The 16,344-nt window shown below is 45.9% G+C and overlaps 1 protein-coding gene across 2 annotated transcripts in view; it reads right to left on the bottom strand.

The window, feature by feature from the left end:
* The window catches only part of LOC149371384 (vesicular glutamate transporter 1-like), a 201,413-nt gene that overhangs the window by 9,972 nt on the left and 175,097 nt on the right, over positions 1 to 16,344 (bottom strand). For both annotated transcript variants that reach the window (XM_089565625.1, XM_089565624.1), the window contains exon 9: positions 640 to 789. In XM_089565625.1, the coding sequence (XP_089421751.1) occupies positions 640 to 789 (150 nt within the window). The remainder of the gene's footprint in view (positions 1 to 639; positions 790 to 16,344) is intronic.

The following is a 16,344-nucleotide window of genomic DNA, read 5'->3' as shown; positions in this document are numbered from 1 at the left end:
ATCACCCAGCTCCTACAAATCCGTCTTTTTGATGAAAGTTTTCCATCTCCCTCTCAAGCAGGACACTCGTGCGCGGGCGATAAGCGAAGACGAAGAAGCGCAGCTGGCGCACGGTCTTTATCGCCCTCCTTACATTTTGTGCTGCGGACGACGCCGATGTCGGCCGATGGCGCGAAACTGAGGAACGAGTTAAGTAGAGCTAACGGTCTAAAAATTATTTTTGAACAGATTTAAATCTTAAAAAAAAATCAGATCATTGGATAAGCAGACACATATGCATGAACGTGTGCAGTTAGAAGCGTGGGCTTGGCACCTTTTTGCGAATGGGCTAGAGAAACCAATGCGCACTCACAAAAGATGCATAAAAAGAAGGAATTTCATTTTGGTTTTCTGGCAGCGTAACAGAGCTTAGCTCAGCGTCCGTGGCGACATGTGGTGTGTCTGAGAGGGAAACTTTTTCACTACATCTCGTGCTTCTTCCAGTTTTTTTTTTTCGGACAGCATTGGACACCTTTTTGCACTGCTTAAATGATAGCAGCTTAAAAAAAATGTATTTCATGACTGAAGGAAACTTTGCTGCAGCATGTGCCGATACCCGCGAATCTTTCACGCCCCGTGTGATAGCCATGCCCTGCATACCTTGTCCACTTCGAAGTGGAAGACCTGTCCAAAGTACATGGGTTGCGATATGATGAGCAGGTAGAAGGTCCAGCTGCGGCAGAAGTTGGCCACGATGATGGCGTACACCGGCAGCGACGTGAAGATGTTCTTCCAGGGGGTCGTCTTCAACTGCGCACAGAGGCAATGAAAAGAGCGTTACTTCCGACGAAGTCGTGAATTTCAGTGCGATCGCTATGGCTACGCACGCTTACAAGTTCACGTTTTGTCACGGTAATATCCCGTAGTGCTGTACAGGTTAGAAAACGGCTCGACTAGGCATAATGAAATAAATTTTGCCCTGTAACACCATTTAGTCTCCCTTTTGTTGTCATTAAGCCTTCTGCAAGCTTTTATTCTGTTGGAATAAAATGCACTGCAGGACATGTTAATGCTCTCAGGGACACGTGCCGCTCCTCAATGCTTCGTATTAATAGGAACTACATGGCTTATGTGTAAAAAAACAAGCACACCGTCTTCGTAAGAGCGCACTGTGCAAGAGTGGGACATCAACGAGTGCCTCACAAGCTTTTCCATTGTTCTTACTCAGAAAAAAGAGAGATCAAAGCGCCCTCAATAAGTCAAAACTAAGGGCACGCACAATACAGGAAATAGTGTTACACAATGTAGGCAGTGTTACATAAAACCACAAAGGCTTGTTCTTCCTTGTTCAGTGTCGTGGGACTTCTGTACCATACAAGAAGGCGAGCAAAAGCTGCAGCAAAGCAAACCCCGCGTGCAGGCACGCACGCACGCCAAAGTGGTGACATGCAATGCAACTGCGACAAAAGGCCTTGAATAAACACTCATCTATTTACAAATACTTTTTTCTACGAAGCTCAGTGTGTAAGTACGTGCGTACTGAGTAACCGAGTGTTGTAACCCGAAAAGAACTCTGCGCAAACGTCTCTCGGAGAGCACTACCGTGAGTGCGGATGTTCTGTGTTCAGCAGGGTAGCAGCTAAGTTCAGCCGCAGAAATTGCACTGAACGAGAACTGGAAGAATTCGGTATTGCTAGAGAGGTGAGCTATCAGATCAAATCAGATCAAATCAAGTCAAATCTATTTTTTTTTTCAACATTAGTACAATGTTGATGGCTTCCCTGACAAAGAGTTGTGAACACAGCTTGACAAGGTCAGGGAGCCATTTTGGCAGCAGCGACTTTACATACACACTAGAATAGTTCAAATACAAGCGAGTATATTGCAATAAAATACATACAGAGACCTTATACACACAGTACAATAGTTGAAATACAAGTGAATATTGCAATACAATACTTGCGCTCCATTCATCAACATAATTTAGCTATAGAAAAGAGAAAACAGTCTGCATAACAGTAAAGCTGCGCTACAAATGAATGGAATTAGTACTATAAAGCGCTGTACACGTGAGATGCCGATGAGGAGGCAAACAGCACACTCACTCCGTATGTCCAATCACAAAATCAAAACTGAGTACTAAGAAAATTGCCCAGCAACAAATATGTCGTGCTATGCTTTACGAGTTAGGTTAATGAAACCAGAAAAATATGTTTTCAGCTTGTTTATCAGATTCGTATTTTTGGGATAGTTTGGCTACTTTCGCTACCTTTTTTTTTTTGCCAGCAGCACATTGTTACCGCAGCGGACGGGAACAAATTGAAGAATACCAGCTCTGACAGATAAATAAGTCTGGTCACCCACAGTCAGTTGGGAAGGTATGCCTGGTTCCTGGCATTGCTCTTAGCGTTAATTTCCTTTTGAAAGGGTACCGAAGCACCCTCCGTGCGCGCTGACGTTTCTTCTACTATCCCTCTTCCCTAAAACCTGTCAACGCGCTGGTATGTGAGAAAAGCCAGGGAAAGCGCGTGCTACAATCTAGCTACTCCGTCTATCATACCCCATTAAACTGTGTATTTTCGTGTCGTATATACTCTTCGTGTATCCGCACACGTGACCGAGCTGACGTATCGTATCGGACACAGAAGCCAGCCAATGCCGACGATGAATTCTAGGTGACGCAAGGAAGGCTATTCGTGAGGCAAGATAAGCCAAGAAAGATGGCTGGGAAATTGAAACAAACACTGTGAAGGGATGGGAACACAATTTCAGGGAATCGTTATTGTGCGCTGGAAGTTCGAATATCGTGAGGAGGGAACCCTGAATGCAGCAGCCCGCCGCTTGTCCGCAGATCGCCAGCGATCGCGAAGAGAATAAATATATACACAAATAATCCGCGTTCCAGAGACACATACCGGGTGTTTTTTTTTAGAAGGTACAAAATTTTTAAAGAAGATAAATTCCTTTAGATTTATTTTAACCCTTGGGCTATACTGAGGGCTATGGTGGACGCCAGGTAAGAAGCAAACTACTTTAATTAGTTCGCTGATTAACTGAATACGTTAATTAACTTTTATATTTTTTATTTTAGGGGATATGTTCTATTAGCATAATTGGAGATCGTCTTCCAAACAGTCCAGCCAAGAAAAAAAATTAATGAAAAAATTTTTTGCGCGCGTAACGAAGCGAGAAAAAATCACCCTGGTAGGCAGCTTCACACTGTAACCCAGCGTCTATGAGCGCCTGTGACGTAGTTCGCTCCGCCCTGCGCTTTGTGTCAGTGCGTTTTTGTTCCAACGCGGCATTCCGTGAGGCCGCGGAGCGAAGCGAAACAAGCAGCGATAGCGCAGGCCGCCCGTTCGGGCTTCAGGTGACGTCAGCCGTGTGACGCAAATTGCAGGGCGGAGCGAACTACGTCAGAGGCGCTCACCGCCGCTGAGTTACGGTGTGAAGATGCCTACCAAGGTGACTTTTTCGCGCCTCGTAACGTCCGTGAAACATTTTTAATTGAAATTGTTTTTTCTCGGTTGGACTGTTTGGAGGACGATCTCCAATTCTGCGAATACAACATACCCCCTAAAATAAAAATTAGAAAAGTTTATTAACGTATTTAGTTAATCAGCGAACTAATTAAAGCAGTTTTCCGCTTGCCTGGCGCCCGCCGTAGCCTGCAGTATAGCCCCAGTGCTAAAATAAATCTAAAGCAATTTACCTTTTTTAAAGATTTTGGACCTTCTAAAAGATAAACACTCGGTATATTTGACGGTTCAGGGCCCCGTAAAGTGTTACTAAACTGTCTTTGGCCCTGGGCTGCAGCATTCTTGGAAATACGAAAAATAAAATTCTATTTAAAATTCTAATCAGTCGACTTAAACTGGACAAACTCTCGCTTCATTCCTTTCTTCCTCCTTGCTGCGCCAAAATGTCCAATGTCATTAGCCGCCTCACACATGGAAGTAACAAATTAGGCTGAGCTTTTTGTTCTCAGCCCACGTGCCCGACCCTGGAAAACATTGCACGGTAGCATGACCCAGAATGACTGCGAATGCAGAAGACTTAGTTCTGTCATACGCGCAACTCGGATAGCCAAGACGCATTGATGCTGTGGGGGAACACTGACTTGCGGAGATTGTAAAACAAAGTTTATGCTATACGCTGTCCAACCTGGCAATAAACCAGCGTCTGATTTCATGCCGTGTGAAAACAAAGTGTTTGCAGAGGCGAACAACGACTCTCGTAAAGCTGGTTCGTTGATTTATAGCGCAGAATTCGCAAAAGCGTTATGCATGATAAAGAACACGGAAGACAGTCTTGTCTGAGACAGCCAGCAGGTCGAGCATGCACTTGAGGGCGCCCTAGCCTCGTGCGTCGCGGTGCATATTTATTTTGAATAGTAGGTGGCGCAGAGAAGGTAATGGTAAAAAATGATTTCTTGACGTCTGAACACAGATACGAAACACAGGCGAGGATCAGGCGTTAAGTTGTTTTGCCTTATATTGGCAGCATCGTCATTTGGAAAGGAGCTGGCGCCGACGTCACTCTCTGATGGTGTCGCCACACAGTGGCGGGTTTTTAGCAGCGGATATGACATCACCTGGCGCGAGCTTGATGACCGGACAAACAGTAAATATACTGCAAATTGTGTGAATAAATAGAGACACATTTTGTCACCTGTCTGCGTTTTATATTAGATCAACAAAAACAATTTGTTTGTCTTAGATAAAAGCCCTGCAAAGCAAGTAAAATAAAAATACACCACCAGGGGCGCTCCGGCATGGAAACAACGCTGCCAGTCTCAGCAACATGCTCAGCAAGAACGAGTTACAGAGAGCAGGCAACCATGGAGTACAAACTTCCGTGACGTGCTCTGGCTGGCTGTTTTGATTGGTTGCGCCTGGTGCCGTCATTGGGAGAGCGAAATAGGAGTGGGAAGCCCCGCCAAAATCGAGTTGAGGGCAGCGTTTTGTTTGCTTGTATTTTGAAATTTCTTCACTGAATAACTCCCGTTCCTGTGCATCGATTCCTGTAATTCTTTTTAAGTCAGCATCTGTGTGACATAAAGAACACACCTGAAGTATAGCCGGTATTTCCCCAGGCAGTGTTTCGCAGCCCCTTTAATGTGTTCAATACTAAAATCAGAATTGCCCGGCCTGCACCGTGGAGGAGTGATAGTTGAAATTCATCAAAGCCATAAAGTTCCGGTTCGCGAGACTTCGTAAAAGACAATTTTTAAGCAATTAATGATGAAGTTCTTTAGCGGCTTTGTAGGCGAATTCCTTCTAATATCTCCCTGCCCAAAACTTCGGCTGACCTAAAACGCAGTGGGCGGACACCTTGGGTACAGTAGATGACACTGTTTTATACTTTCATTCGTATTTTATCGCCGTCAAAGCTTATGGGAATGAGGGAATAGAATCCACTCGTCTGAGTATATAAATATACCGCTCATCCAGTTTTTTTCTTCTTTCTGTCCAGTGGCTACGCCAGTTTACAGTAGGTGCTCTCATTACAACGCGGAGCAAAATATTCTTGAGATAAAACTGTAAGAGGTTCGGCAAAATAGATAAGAACATAAATGCGATGCCTAGCATGAAAATTAAGCGCCAAAGAAACGCCCTGACGTATACAACATTGAAGAGCATGCAGTACAAGCGCGCTTACCATACATTACGCGGACGCCAGACTTAAAGCGAACTTTTTAAACGTGACAACAATTCGTCGGGGTTGGGTTTCCAGGGCGCATTATGGCTCCAGTGAAAGCGTCGATCGTCGCTCGGAGCTCATTGTTTTATCGCGACACTGCCGTTTAAAACTGCATGGACAGAATGAGCGGTAATGTTTCCTGAGAGGTGAAAAAATAAAGGAACCAAAAAAAAAAACACAAAATCAGCGATCGCGTGGCGGAAACGGGGCCCAACAAAAGCGTCTCTGGCTGGTTTAACACGGCGCGTCCCCTCCTCTAAAATTTTAATACATTTCCATAACCTTTTAGCCGAGGCTTCGTGGGGCGAGCTATGGGCGCGGCATAAAAGGAACGCAGCGACCCTCCTTTTTTACATCCATTAAGGGGAGTCTCTGATGGAGCTGTTTGTTTTCTTCGGTTTTTGCGTTATTCTTTAACTCGTTTGTGTCCTTTGTGCGTGGCTTTTAAAGAGCGGAGGAGGAGAGGCTGCTGCGAGGATAGGAACGACCTGTTCCTCCTCGCCATCTTCTTGCGCCTTCTTTTTTCGCCGTCGCTCGCTCCCGTTCATATCCGCTCAAGTCTTTGTGTCGCTGCCCGGTCGGCGCGTGCGGCGGGACGCACAAAGGAGCCGAGGCTTTTGGACCGGAACGCGGAGGGATAAGGCGGGGCACGGCACCCGCATTGGCGTGCAAGCCAGTGATGTCACGACAAGCGTGGTTTTCGAGAGAAAGCTGTGTGTGGTTTTCGCGCATGCCTCGGGGGTGCGAGTCGGGAGTATGCGAAAGCTACGCAGCAGGGGTACTATAGTGTTGGCAAGCTGTAAGGTTGAGTTTGAGCTCAGTGGACTAGTATTGATTGTAAAACATTTTATTCGCCGGACTAGTAGCCGTCAATTGCTGGAGGAATTTGAAATCTAGGGGAATGACATTGATACAGCTCAGAAGTGGAGAACGAAGAAGTGCTTCGCCATCTTGCTTGTGACCGCTCGGCAGCCTGGAGCAGTCCTTCTGTCCTAAATTGTGTAGCGCATAATATTCGTGTCAATATTTCTTGTTTAGGAAAATCTCGAGACTTTGTGAGCCGTAAATCGGTTTGCTGGGGGAGGAATTTGAAATATAGAGGAATAATATTTCATGTTGATGAAAATTTCTAGACTTTTTCAGCCGTAAATCGGTTTGCTCTGCTCATACGCCATCTTTTGGTGAGACTATAGTCGTTAAAGGGGCTATGAAAGGGGTTCTAATTAAGTGGCGGTATGCCTATGATGTTAAAGGACGGCGCTTCACAAATAACCTCCAGAAAGAATTTTTTTGAAGCGCTTTGTAGAAGCTGAATTACCTGTAGTCAAAGTTTGAATTTCAGTGTCTTTACGCCTTTCCCTCTCCTCTCGTCACTCTTTCCACATTGAAAGGTGCGACGCTTTTCCGCCGGCCTCACCGCCAGGGGTGGAGCTTCCTGAACCGCCGAAGCTGCGCCGCTTATTGGCTGCGGCCATGGTAGCTGCCTGACGTCTGAAAGAATCTAACCAATGGTCATCTCTGAACTGGTATACGCAGAAGCGGTGCGACGGAGGAGGGTGCGAAAATGAAAAAGTCGCCTGAAATGACTTGCTAACTTTCGGTTGTGGTTTTGGGTTCTCTCCTGAGTATAGATGTGTATTATTTGGCTCAGGCGTTCATGACAACAAAATGCAGTGATTGAACGAGTTTATAAGGTATTCTCAGAAGGTGTTCCAGAGCCCCTTTAATGCTTCCAGTTGCGAACACCTTATTGTGTTCAAAAGTTCGTCCGGTGTTTATTTTAAAATTTGAATAAAGAAAAAACGGTTTTACGTTGTCGGTTTTCACTCTGTTCGCTTCTTCGCGTTGCCAGCATTTGTGCCACACATTACCAGGATTGCGATACAAGCGACAAGCGCTTCTACTTTCCTTGGCTGCCAAGACGTGGCGCATGGCTTTGAATAAAAAATAGCGTGCTGACGTCATCAGTGACGTAATAAAGAAAGAGAATGAACGAGCGGCTCTAGAACAGAACGTGTTGGGCCATTAGGCTTAGATGCACAGGCTGGTTGCTGTCCCGAATTTTTTCTAATGCTGCGATGGCACTCTCTGACCATAACATCATTGATTTCTAAACATAATTGCTTCTATTAGTCCTTTATTTTGCCAGGACCCTTGAGTGGAGTAAGCTTACTCGGAAGATCGAAACACACGGTTCACTGTCGTTTGTAATCACAGTTGACTTTGTTTCCTTGCGGCGAGTGGCCTGAGCTACATTCACCCCCCTGCGCCACATTTGAACTATGGCTGGCTTTGTAAGGAGGCGGGGAAGGGGGGGGGGGGGGCTCTCTGGTATCGCCAGATTATTTGCCTGGGATATGTCGTACCTTAAAACATATGTATTCACTCTAAAATAATTCAAGAAAATTATATCTCAGTATCAGTAAGACAAGAATTAGTCATGAAACTGAAAGGCTCATACATTACACACAGTCTCGGGCTTACAACACTGTTGTGCGTTACATGGGCGGAATGAACCAGAGGAGCTTTCTTACGAGCTTTCTCTTTGCAAAAGTCAGCGTTTTTTATCATCTGGTAGTACGTAATATAAATTATAAGTTGAAAAACTGCAGGGCCCATGGTTGTTTACACAGATTTTGCCATCACGCTTCTCAATCTTGTGAGCTGTGCTTGCATAACTCCTCTAATCGTTAATAGCTTTCCTCCTTAGAACCTCTCTTTGACGCTAGCTCCGGCACCGTAATCGTGGTGCGGGTCACTTTGTTTGCTACTGCAACGGTTAGAAGTATCTGAAAATTTTTTTAGATTAGAGTTTCGTAGCTCTTACAGTTTCGCATGTCTCAAATGTTAAAGGGACCGACAAGTGACCAAAACGGATTAAGTAATTGACTTGAAAAGACCTTACATAATATTCGTAGCATCGGGCATGGTATTGCCTTTGAAACCAGGAAAGCTATTTTTAATTCGGCCCCGAATATAGCGAAAAACGAGATGTAGTGCTGTTCGGTGGTGAATATTTGTTGATATCTCTGTGCTGCACCGTTTTACCACATATCGGGACACATAACTAAGCCGTTGCTGAGTGCACTATATTTTCTTTGCATGCTTGTTATACTAAATTAGTGTTTATGTCATCTTCTGGCGTTTTCTGACGCGGAGAAAGTTCACCTTAAAGAGCGGCATTTCCCTCCCACCGACCAGTGGAATGGCGGAAAGGAGGTTATACCATCGCAGGATGGCAGAGGGCATTAGTGTGTTGTACGCTCGCATAAGTAAAAAGTGCTTATAATATCGCATATATCAGCATACAAACAGTGCAGCAGTTCTGAAAGCATGTGCCAAGACTACAATTGCATTGTCTAACGAAAGATTGCTTTCTTTCCCCGCTGTCGCATTAATTTCGATCCCATAGTGTGGTCAGCGTCCGATCGCCATTGCACTCAATTACCGTTGTTCACAGCATCAATGTAAGTATGTATGTTCAATGCCGCCTGGCAGGCAGGCTGCTGTGTGAATTTTAAGAAGAGAGACCTCGCTAAATTATCACAGGTGAGGAGAAGGCTAATTCTAAAACAACAGAATACGGCTTAATGCCGAAAGGTAGTTTATGAATTTTTTTTTTTTACAAAGCTGAAAAGTAATTGGATCAGGAGGAGTTACAGATAAAATGAAATAATGGTCTCCACCACCAGCAGCTATCCCAGCAAAAAACCGGCCGGCCCTCGGAGCTTTTAGTGAAATCTTTTTCTCCTCCTTTTATTTTTCTTTTCTTCTCGCTTCGTTCTTCACTCTGAAGATGGCCTGGCCGAGGCATGAAAGAATTATTTTATTCCTAGAGGTTGGTCCTGCGGGTAGAACCGAATAGTGAAGTTAATCGGGTTGTATTTACAAAGCAGTGGATTGCTTTTTCTGAAAATATGTTGGCTGGTTCGGCCGAAATGAGGGAGTAGTTGTAGGTCTTGATAAAGCCGGTGACTTTCGGGTGATATATGATGACGGTCGTCTTCTGCAGTTGACGATAATGCGGATGATTAGGAGGATGGATTAATGCTCCTGGGGTCGTTATGTTAAATAAATGGTAGCTAATTAACCAAATGATAAGACGTTGGAACTATGTGCTTCCGACAGTCGCTAAGTTTTGATGAGAAAATTTGACGTTACGCAGCTGTGAGGCCCAAGATTGAGGTATTGTACTTGTTCGACAGAAAATTCATTCCTAAACTATTTCTTGACGTTTTTAACGCAAACGCCATTGGATCGTACACTTACCAGGCATTCCGTTCCGCCAAGAGAATTAGGGGACTTAAAACCAGTTCCCATTCCTTTAAGAGGCGTATATACCGAATGGAAATAATGAGTTAATCTATGCTGCTACGAATTCATAATTTAAATGAGTGTCGCTTTGAGCGCTACGATTGTAACTGGTGTTTCTTCATTTTGTTACCAACAAGTCTGTGCTTATGCACGTGCGCTAAATGCGTATTTATTTATCGAGCTCTCAATGTCAAAAAAGGAAGTTCCTTTCTCAAGAAAGAAGTATTGTCACGCACACCAAGGGGAGTAACTGCGAAAGGTTACGATCACGCTTAAATTCTCTTTCTCTCGCTCTCGATTGTCTGTGTGTGCGCGTAAAACAACGCGCTCCTTAGCGCGGAAAACCGAGTACGGCCACTCCAGTGCATGTATACAGACTGCTACTAGAACGCACCCCATGATATATCCGCACCAGCGCGCAACAGCGCCTCTGCAGAGGATGAGGGGAGAACTTGCGCGTCTTCTCTCGCAAAGAGCCTCCGGCAGTGTAGAGAGGAACAAGAGGGGGGGGGGGGGGGGATAGAACGGCGTCGGCCGTCGCCCGGATAGCGGCAGCAGCCGCGACGGCATAAAAGCTCTTCGCAAATGGAGTCGTCACGTGAACCCATTTGGAGACGCCACGGCCCGCCGCGGCTGTAGCGCGCACGCGTCAGAACAGCAGAAAGCCTCCCCTCCTCCTCTCAACTGAACCTCGCGTCTGATGCGCTTCCCGACTCTCACTATCTACGCTCTGCCCGCTCTGTGAGCGGGAGAGAAAAGGGAACGGTGCGGAACCCCAATCGGAACTCCCGTTTTTTCTTTATTTTTTAAAACAGCGGGACCCGCCGTTCTCTCACCGCGCTTAGAGATGAAGGACGCCACGAAGCGGGTATACGGCGAAAGCTTCGTCGTGTTGGTTCTCGTTTCTTTGTTTTCGAGGAGGTACATTAGGGATGAGGGGGGAACAAGGGGGGAGGGGATTCCAATCCTATACTGCTAGGGAAGGGGATTTGCGAGTCGCGGTTGCGAGGGAATCCGCTCTTGCGTCGTCGCCGTCGTTGCGACGATGTGCGCTCGGCCGACTCGGTCGGCGACGATGGGTTTTTGAAAGCGCCGACCCTGGTTCGCCCGCTACGTAGACCCGGATGTAGAAGGCCCGGTTGTTCGTGTGGTTATGTTTGACGTTAGAGAGGTTCCGGGCATTCCAGGTGAATGCCGGTCTCGAAGTTGCTTTGTTTTGTATGTAATGAGGCTTTTTTGCTACTGTTTTGGACATTCCATAGCATGGTCAAGGGAATCTCTGTCCAGCCTGTATGTTAAAATAAGAAAAAAGTTAGGGTAACCGCATGAAGCAATGTCCCTCGCGACGCTACGTATGATGGCGATGACCGTCGCCTACCTCTCTTGCCGATACACCCGGACAAAGCGAGGAGACTTAATGTGCAGGACTATAATGTACTAGATATGTACTAGGGCTATATCAGTATGCATGGGGAGTTTCAGCAGTGCTGCTTCGTTGTGGCCGCTTCAGTGTTGAGTCAGCTTGCGTTATCAGACGATTATACCTTTTTAAGACTTTAAACAGCATAAATATCAATAAAAGCAATGATTCAAATCCACATTTGGTAATGATTTGCATGCTTAATAATATATATGGACCCGAGAAACCCTGCCCAGTTACGCCTAACTGCATTTCCGAGGTGCTGAAACCTGTAACGAGTGAGAGACGTGCCCTACAACATCCTCTTTGTTCCAAAGCTCTTACCAGACTTTTTATAGTCTGGTAGGATTCCGAAGACCTGCCAGAAACCTCAACCACGCAGTAAAGGATGGGATGAGAAGGGGGTGAAAAAAGAAAGAGAGAAAGAGATGCCTTGGGGAAGAGCTCCGGAATAATTTCGACCACTTGGGGATCTTTAACGCGCACTGACATCGTACAACACACGGGCGCCTTTTGCTTTTCGCCTCCATCGAAACATGACCGCCGCTGCCGGGTTCGAGTTTCCCGTATATTTGTGTGTGCTCGCGCGCGCACGGAGACTACATGCAACGCCTGATTGCTAGGCGCCAGTATGAACATGGGACCTCTTCCAGCACTTTCCTGGACCGATGAAGGCTTCTTGAAGTCTCCGTGAAAAATGACAGCCAGAAAAATGACTAGCCATAGCGCTGCTTAGCTAAAATTCGCAATGAGGTGCTGTGGGGTCTTGCAGAACTATAGTCAGTATATAGTTTTTTTAGTTTGCCAAAAAGTTCTGTGACGGGAAGCATTCAGTCGCTGCAAAACACTGACACGTAAAAAAATAAAAAAAAAATAGGCGAAAGTCTCTCGTAATGTCCATCAATTAAAGAAGACAATGAGAATTCTTTCAACTTTTCTTCAGAACCCTGGCGTCTACTTTGTTTTCCTCAGTCGGGCGCTTTCATATTTTCCACAGCTTCATGAAAATGTAAAAAAAAAACGGGAGTGAGGGGGTTCCTGCTTTCAATATTTGATGCCTTCGGACAAGTGTGCGCTGGTTTTTGAGCATATTCTTTTTTTATTATTTATTTTTGACTACAGCTTTTCATACTGACGCTTATTGGCTCTAGCAATCCACGAGCGAGATCCGATGGCGTGTGCTTCGGCGGAGGTATTTGCTAAGCTGTAGCAGAGGTGCATGGGGAAAATAAAAAAAATAAAGCAAGGATGTAGGGAGAGAGAAAGGCAGGCAAAAGAGGGAAAGGAAGACTGCATGAGGGAAAGAGAGAGAGAGAGGTCCGGGTTCTATGGGGAGGGAGTGGCGGCAGTCGCAATCGTGGAACTGAGACCTCCGCGACTACCCGACGAGTACGAATCGAAAGAACCGTTGCATAAATCATGGCCTCCCTCGGCGCGCCGTGTTGACTCGAAAGCTCCGTCTCTACACAGGCCGCCTTCCGGAGTGGTGCGGTCACAGCAACAGTCGCTTTGCCATCGGCTCTGACGTGTGTGCGAGCGACGTTGTACTGTCTCTATTTCTGCACATTTTATGCGCAGATTCTTGCTACAACGACGTATCACATGGACGAGATGCGAGCGTGAACCTACCGGTGCAACGTCGGGTTAACGCGGCGGTTTAACCAGGCATAATGCCTTATTAAGTATCCTGCCTTTCTTTTATTCTCGCGTTATGTGCAGGGTGTTTCACTGAACTAGGACTAAGGCTTAAAAAAAAAAGTAGCTCACCGCAGATGTCGGAAACCAACGGCGTATTGTTTGCCGTTACATGGCGCAGCTCAGATTATTTTTTAAATGTCACCTAATTAGTGCATTAGGTAGGATTAGTTACTCAAAACGTGTCATATTCGTTTTAGGCCCCAGAGCGTATCGTGAAAGTTTAGATGGGGTTCAGAAACAGCCGGTTCATTTTTGTACCGCAACGTGCCCCTACAAGTTTTCTTTTTTTACGTGTTCGCTCAACTTATGGGATACGTACTGTATATACGATCCGAAAGAAAAGGGGGGGGGGGGGGGGGGGCGGGAAGAGAGAAAGGCAGAAAAAGAAAAAAAATTCAAAGTCAGTAATAAACTGGTTGACTACTTTTTTTTCATTGACATTTATATTGGAGAACCTACGCAGGTTTTTGAGCCTCGCTTCAGTTTCCAGCATAACACTGCTGCATTTTCAAATATCCTTAATTTCCGTTTCCAGTTCAAGTTCAAATAAATTTTTGTGTATGCATTCACCTCACTAACGTATTTCCGAAAACGGCAGCTCTTCTTACTTAGAAAGCCAACCCTATGTTGAATGTAGACTGAAACTTGGTCGACGCCGCCTACACGTATTTAAAACTTCCTTGCTAAGTTGCTGCCGAATAGAAGTTGCAGTGATCGTTTGTCCTTGCACTCAAACTTAAAGACCGGGGCACGACAAAGTCCATCTTGTTTTGCGAATGCCGCTGCGGAGTTCGGTGTTCTCACATTTACTTCACCCGTTAATCTTATAGCGTACCCTTGTACCCCTCCCCCTTTTTTACCTGTAGAAAAAAAAAAGCGATCAAACTTTGTTTACTGGTGCACACCACGTTGGCCGCCTACGTACAGTGAACGGGCAACGAGCTATAGCGACACTGCGCAGGCCACAAGAAAAGTAAGCTTCCTAGTAAGAGTCGTGGAAAAACACGCACTCTGGGCAGGACGGCTCGTGCGTGGGTGGTGTGAAGTTTCCCGAGCTACGCAGGCTTAGGCCGAAAGAAAGGGTTATTTCATCGATCCGTGCCAGAGATGGGAAGGGGGGGGGGGGGGGGGGAATTTGGTGGGGTTGCATGCACTACGGCTATAAACGCTGCGCGCTCATTGATGTCAAGTGAGAGGCCGCTTGGCAACATTTTCTGGGTGAAGCGCGTACGCCTCATAAGAAAGAACGAACGGTACAACGAAGCAAGACTTTCCGGTACCACTGAACTGGTGGAAAGCTGCATAATAGTTCAGTGCAGTGGGTAAGACAAGATTCAGTTGCTTCTTACTCAGTCATTGAAGCACATGGGTGGAAAAGAAAGAATTAGTGCATTCTGGCGTTTTTCAGCCGCGGGTCAGCTGAGGACGAATGACTGCGGCTATAATGCGAGTAGTGTATAGTTGTCGGTTTCGTTTACTTGTTTCTGCTCAATTTTTCATACCGGCTTACCGTTTATTTTTGTTTAATTATAGTTTGATAACTTTGAAAACCTATATTTTGCCACCTTTCTTGGTTCCCCCAATTTATTTGCAGGAAAACAAGAACTTTGTGCACAAAAGTGCAAGAGCAGGAAGGTGGCAGTCTGGGCATGTTGGTGATTCATGATGGAAATGTACGGCGCAAAAACAGACGAGGACACAAGCAAGACACATGGAACACACGGTTGCAAGTCAGCGCTCGTGTGTTCCATGTGTCTTCCTTGTGTCCTCAGAATACTTTTTTGCGCAGACAAAGACGACACAATAAGACAAGGGAGACAGGACGGAGCGCTCCGTCCTGTCTCCCTTGTCTTATTGTGTCGCAAAAAAGAATTCTGAGAATGAACCAACTAACCTCACAACGCATATTGCTGGTATACCTTGCGTCCTCGTCTGTTTTTGCGCTTTATATTTCCATCATGCAACAGCAGCAATTTCTAATTAGGTTTCGGAAGTACAGTACTCGTTTTGTCATCTTAAAGCGATATTTGAGCGCTGTAATAACGGTGAATAATCCGTCGAGTGCATTAAACGAAAACGCTGGTGATTACTGCAATGTTCTTTTGTTGCAAATTTGTACAGAAAATTTCCGTGCAGCTGTATAATAGTTCTGGGGCACTCTAGACAAAACCTTTTATCTCTCTCAGCAAAACAATCGATTTCGACAGGAAATTACTGTGAATGGCCGAATATTTCGTTTTCTATATTACTAGGAACCCGAAAAGTTCCTAACTCGATATAACTAGTAACACGCATTCTCAAAATTTGTTTCCTTGCAGCCGTTTTCTTATCTATCAGTTCGCATCGTGCTCTTCTCAGAACTTCACTCACGAGGACAAACACGAAACATCGCAGCATGTTCCGAACTCTTTATTTCTAATTTTGTAGCTCAGTATCGGTCGTTTGGTGCAATATTATTGAACCAAACGACTGATCGCCCACACAGTCGCTTTGAATTCTACTAGTAATGTCCGCAACGCTTTCCAGCACTGATCACTGATCACAAGATGGTTTGGTTTGGTTTATGGGGTTTAACGTCCCAAAGCGACTCAGGCTATGAGGGACGCTATAGTGGAGGGCTCCGGAAATTTCGACCACCTGGGGTTCTTTAACGTGCACTGACATCGCACAGTACACGGGCCTCTAAGATGGAGAAAGATATGTTAATCACACCTTACAGCTCTCGATTCACTACATCGCTCCGAACTAGCGGTGTCTCGCTCACGCGCACCAAAGAAGCCTGAGGAGCGCGCCTCTCGTCTCTCAAAAAAGACCCTGAAATGACCGACAACGGACAAAGCAGGTGCAGGGAAAAAGAAAAAAAAAACTCCGAGAGAAGCTGCCACGCGACGCCCCGAACCAGGCGACGTAGCCGAAGGCAGCGCTTATACAGCCGCCAACTCGGCAATATTTCATCGTTGGGTCGGATGATGCCGCCACGCTTCCAAAACGAGGACGGACGACCTGCTGAGACCGAGAGGCGACATCAACAACAACAAAAACAAAGTGGGTGGGGGTGGGAGGGGTCGGAACGGAGGACTGAAAGATGCGCATCGAAGCGAGTCCGGCCAAGCAAGACAGAGCGCGGCGAAACGGGAAAGTAATAACCTTACGAGCGTCTTGTAAAAAAAAAAAAAAGTGCCGAAAGAAAAGGGGGAAAAAAAGTGCAGGGCGAAAAAGGCTGCGGCGAG

Source organism: Amblyomma mixtum, chromosome 1, assembly GCF_055824585.1.
Source record: "Amblyomma mixtum isolate Tamu chromosome 1, ASM5582458v1, whole genome shotgun sequence".
NCBI classification, from domain to species: domain Eukaryota; kingdom Metazoa; phylum Arthropoda; class Arachnida; order Ixodida; family Ixodidae; genus Amblyomma; species Amblyomma mixtum.
The sequence above is the reverse complement of the archived record's forward strand: the minus strand, read 5'-3'. Positions and strand labels throughout refer to the sequence as shown.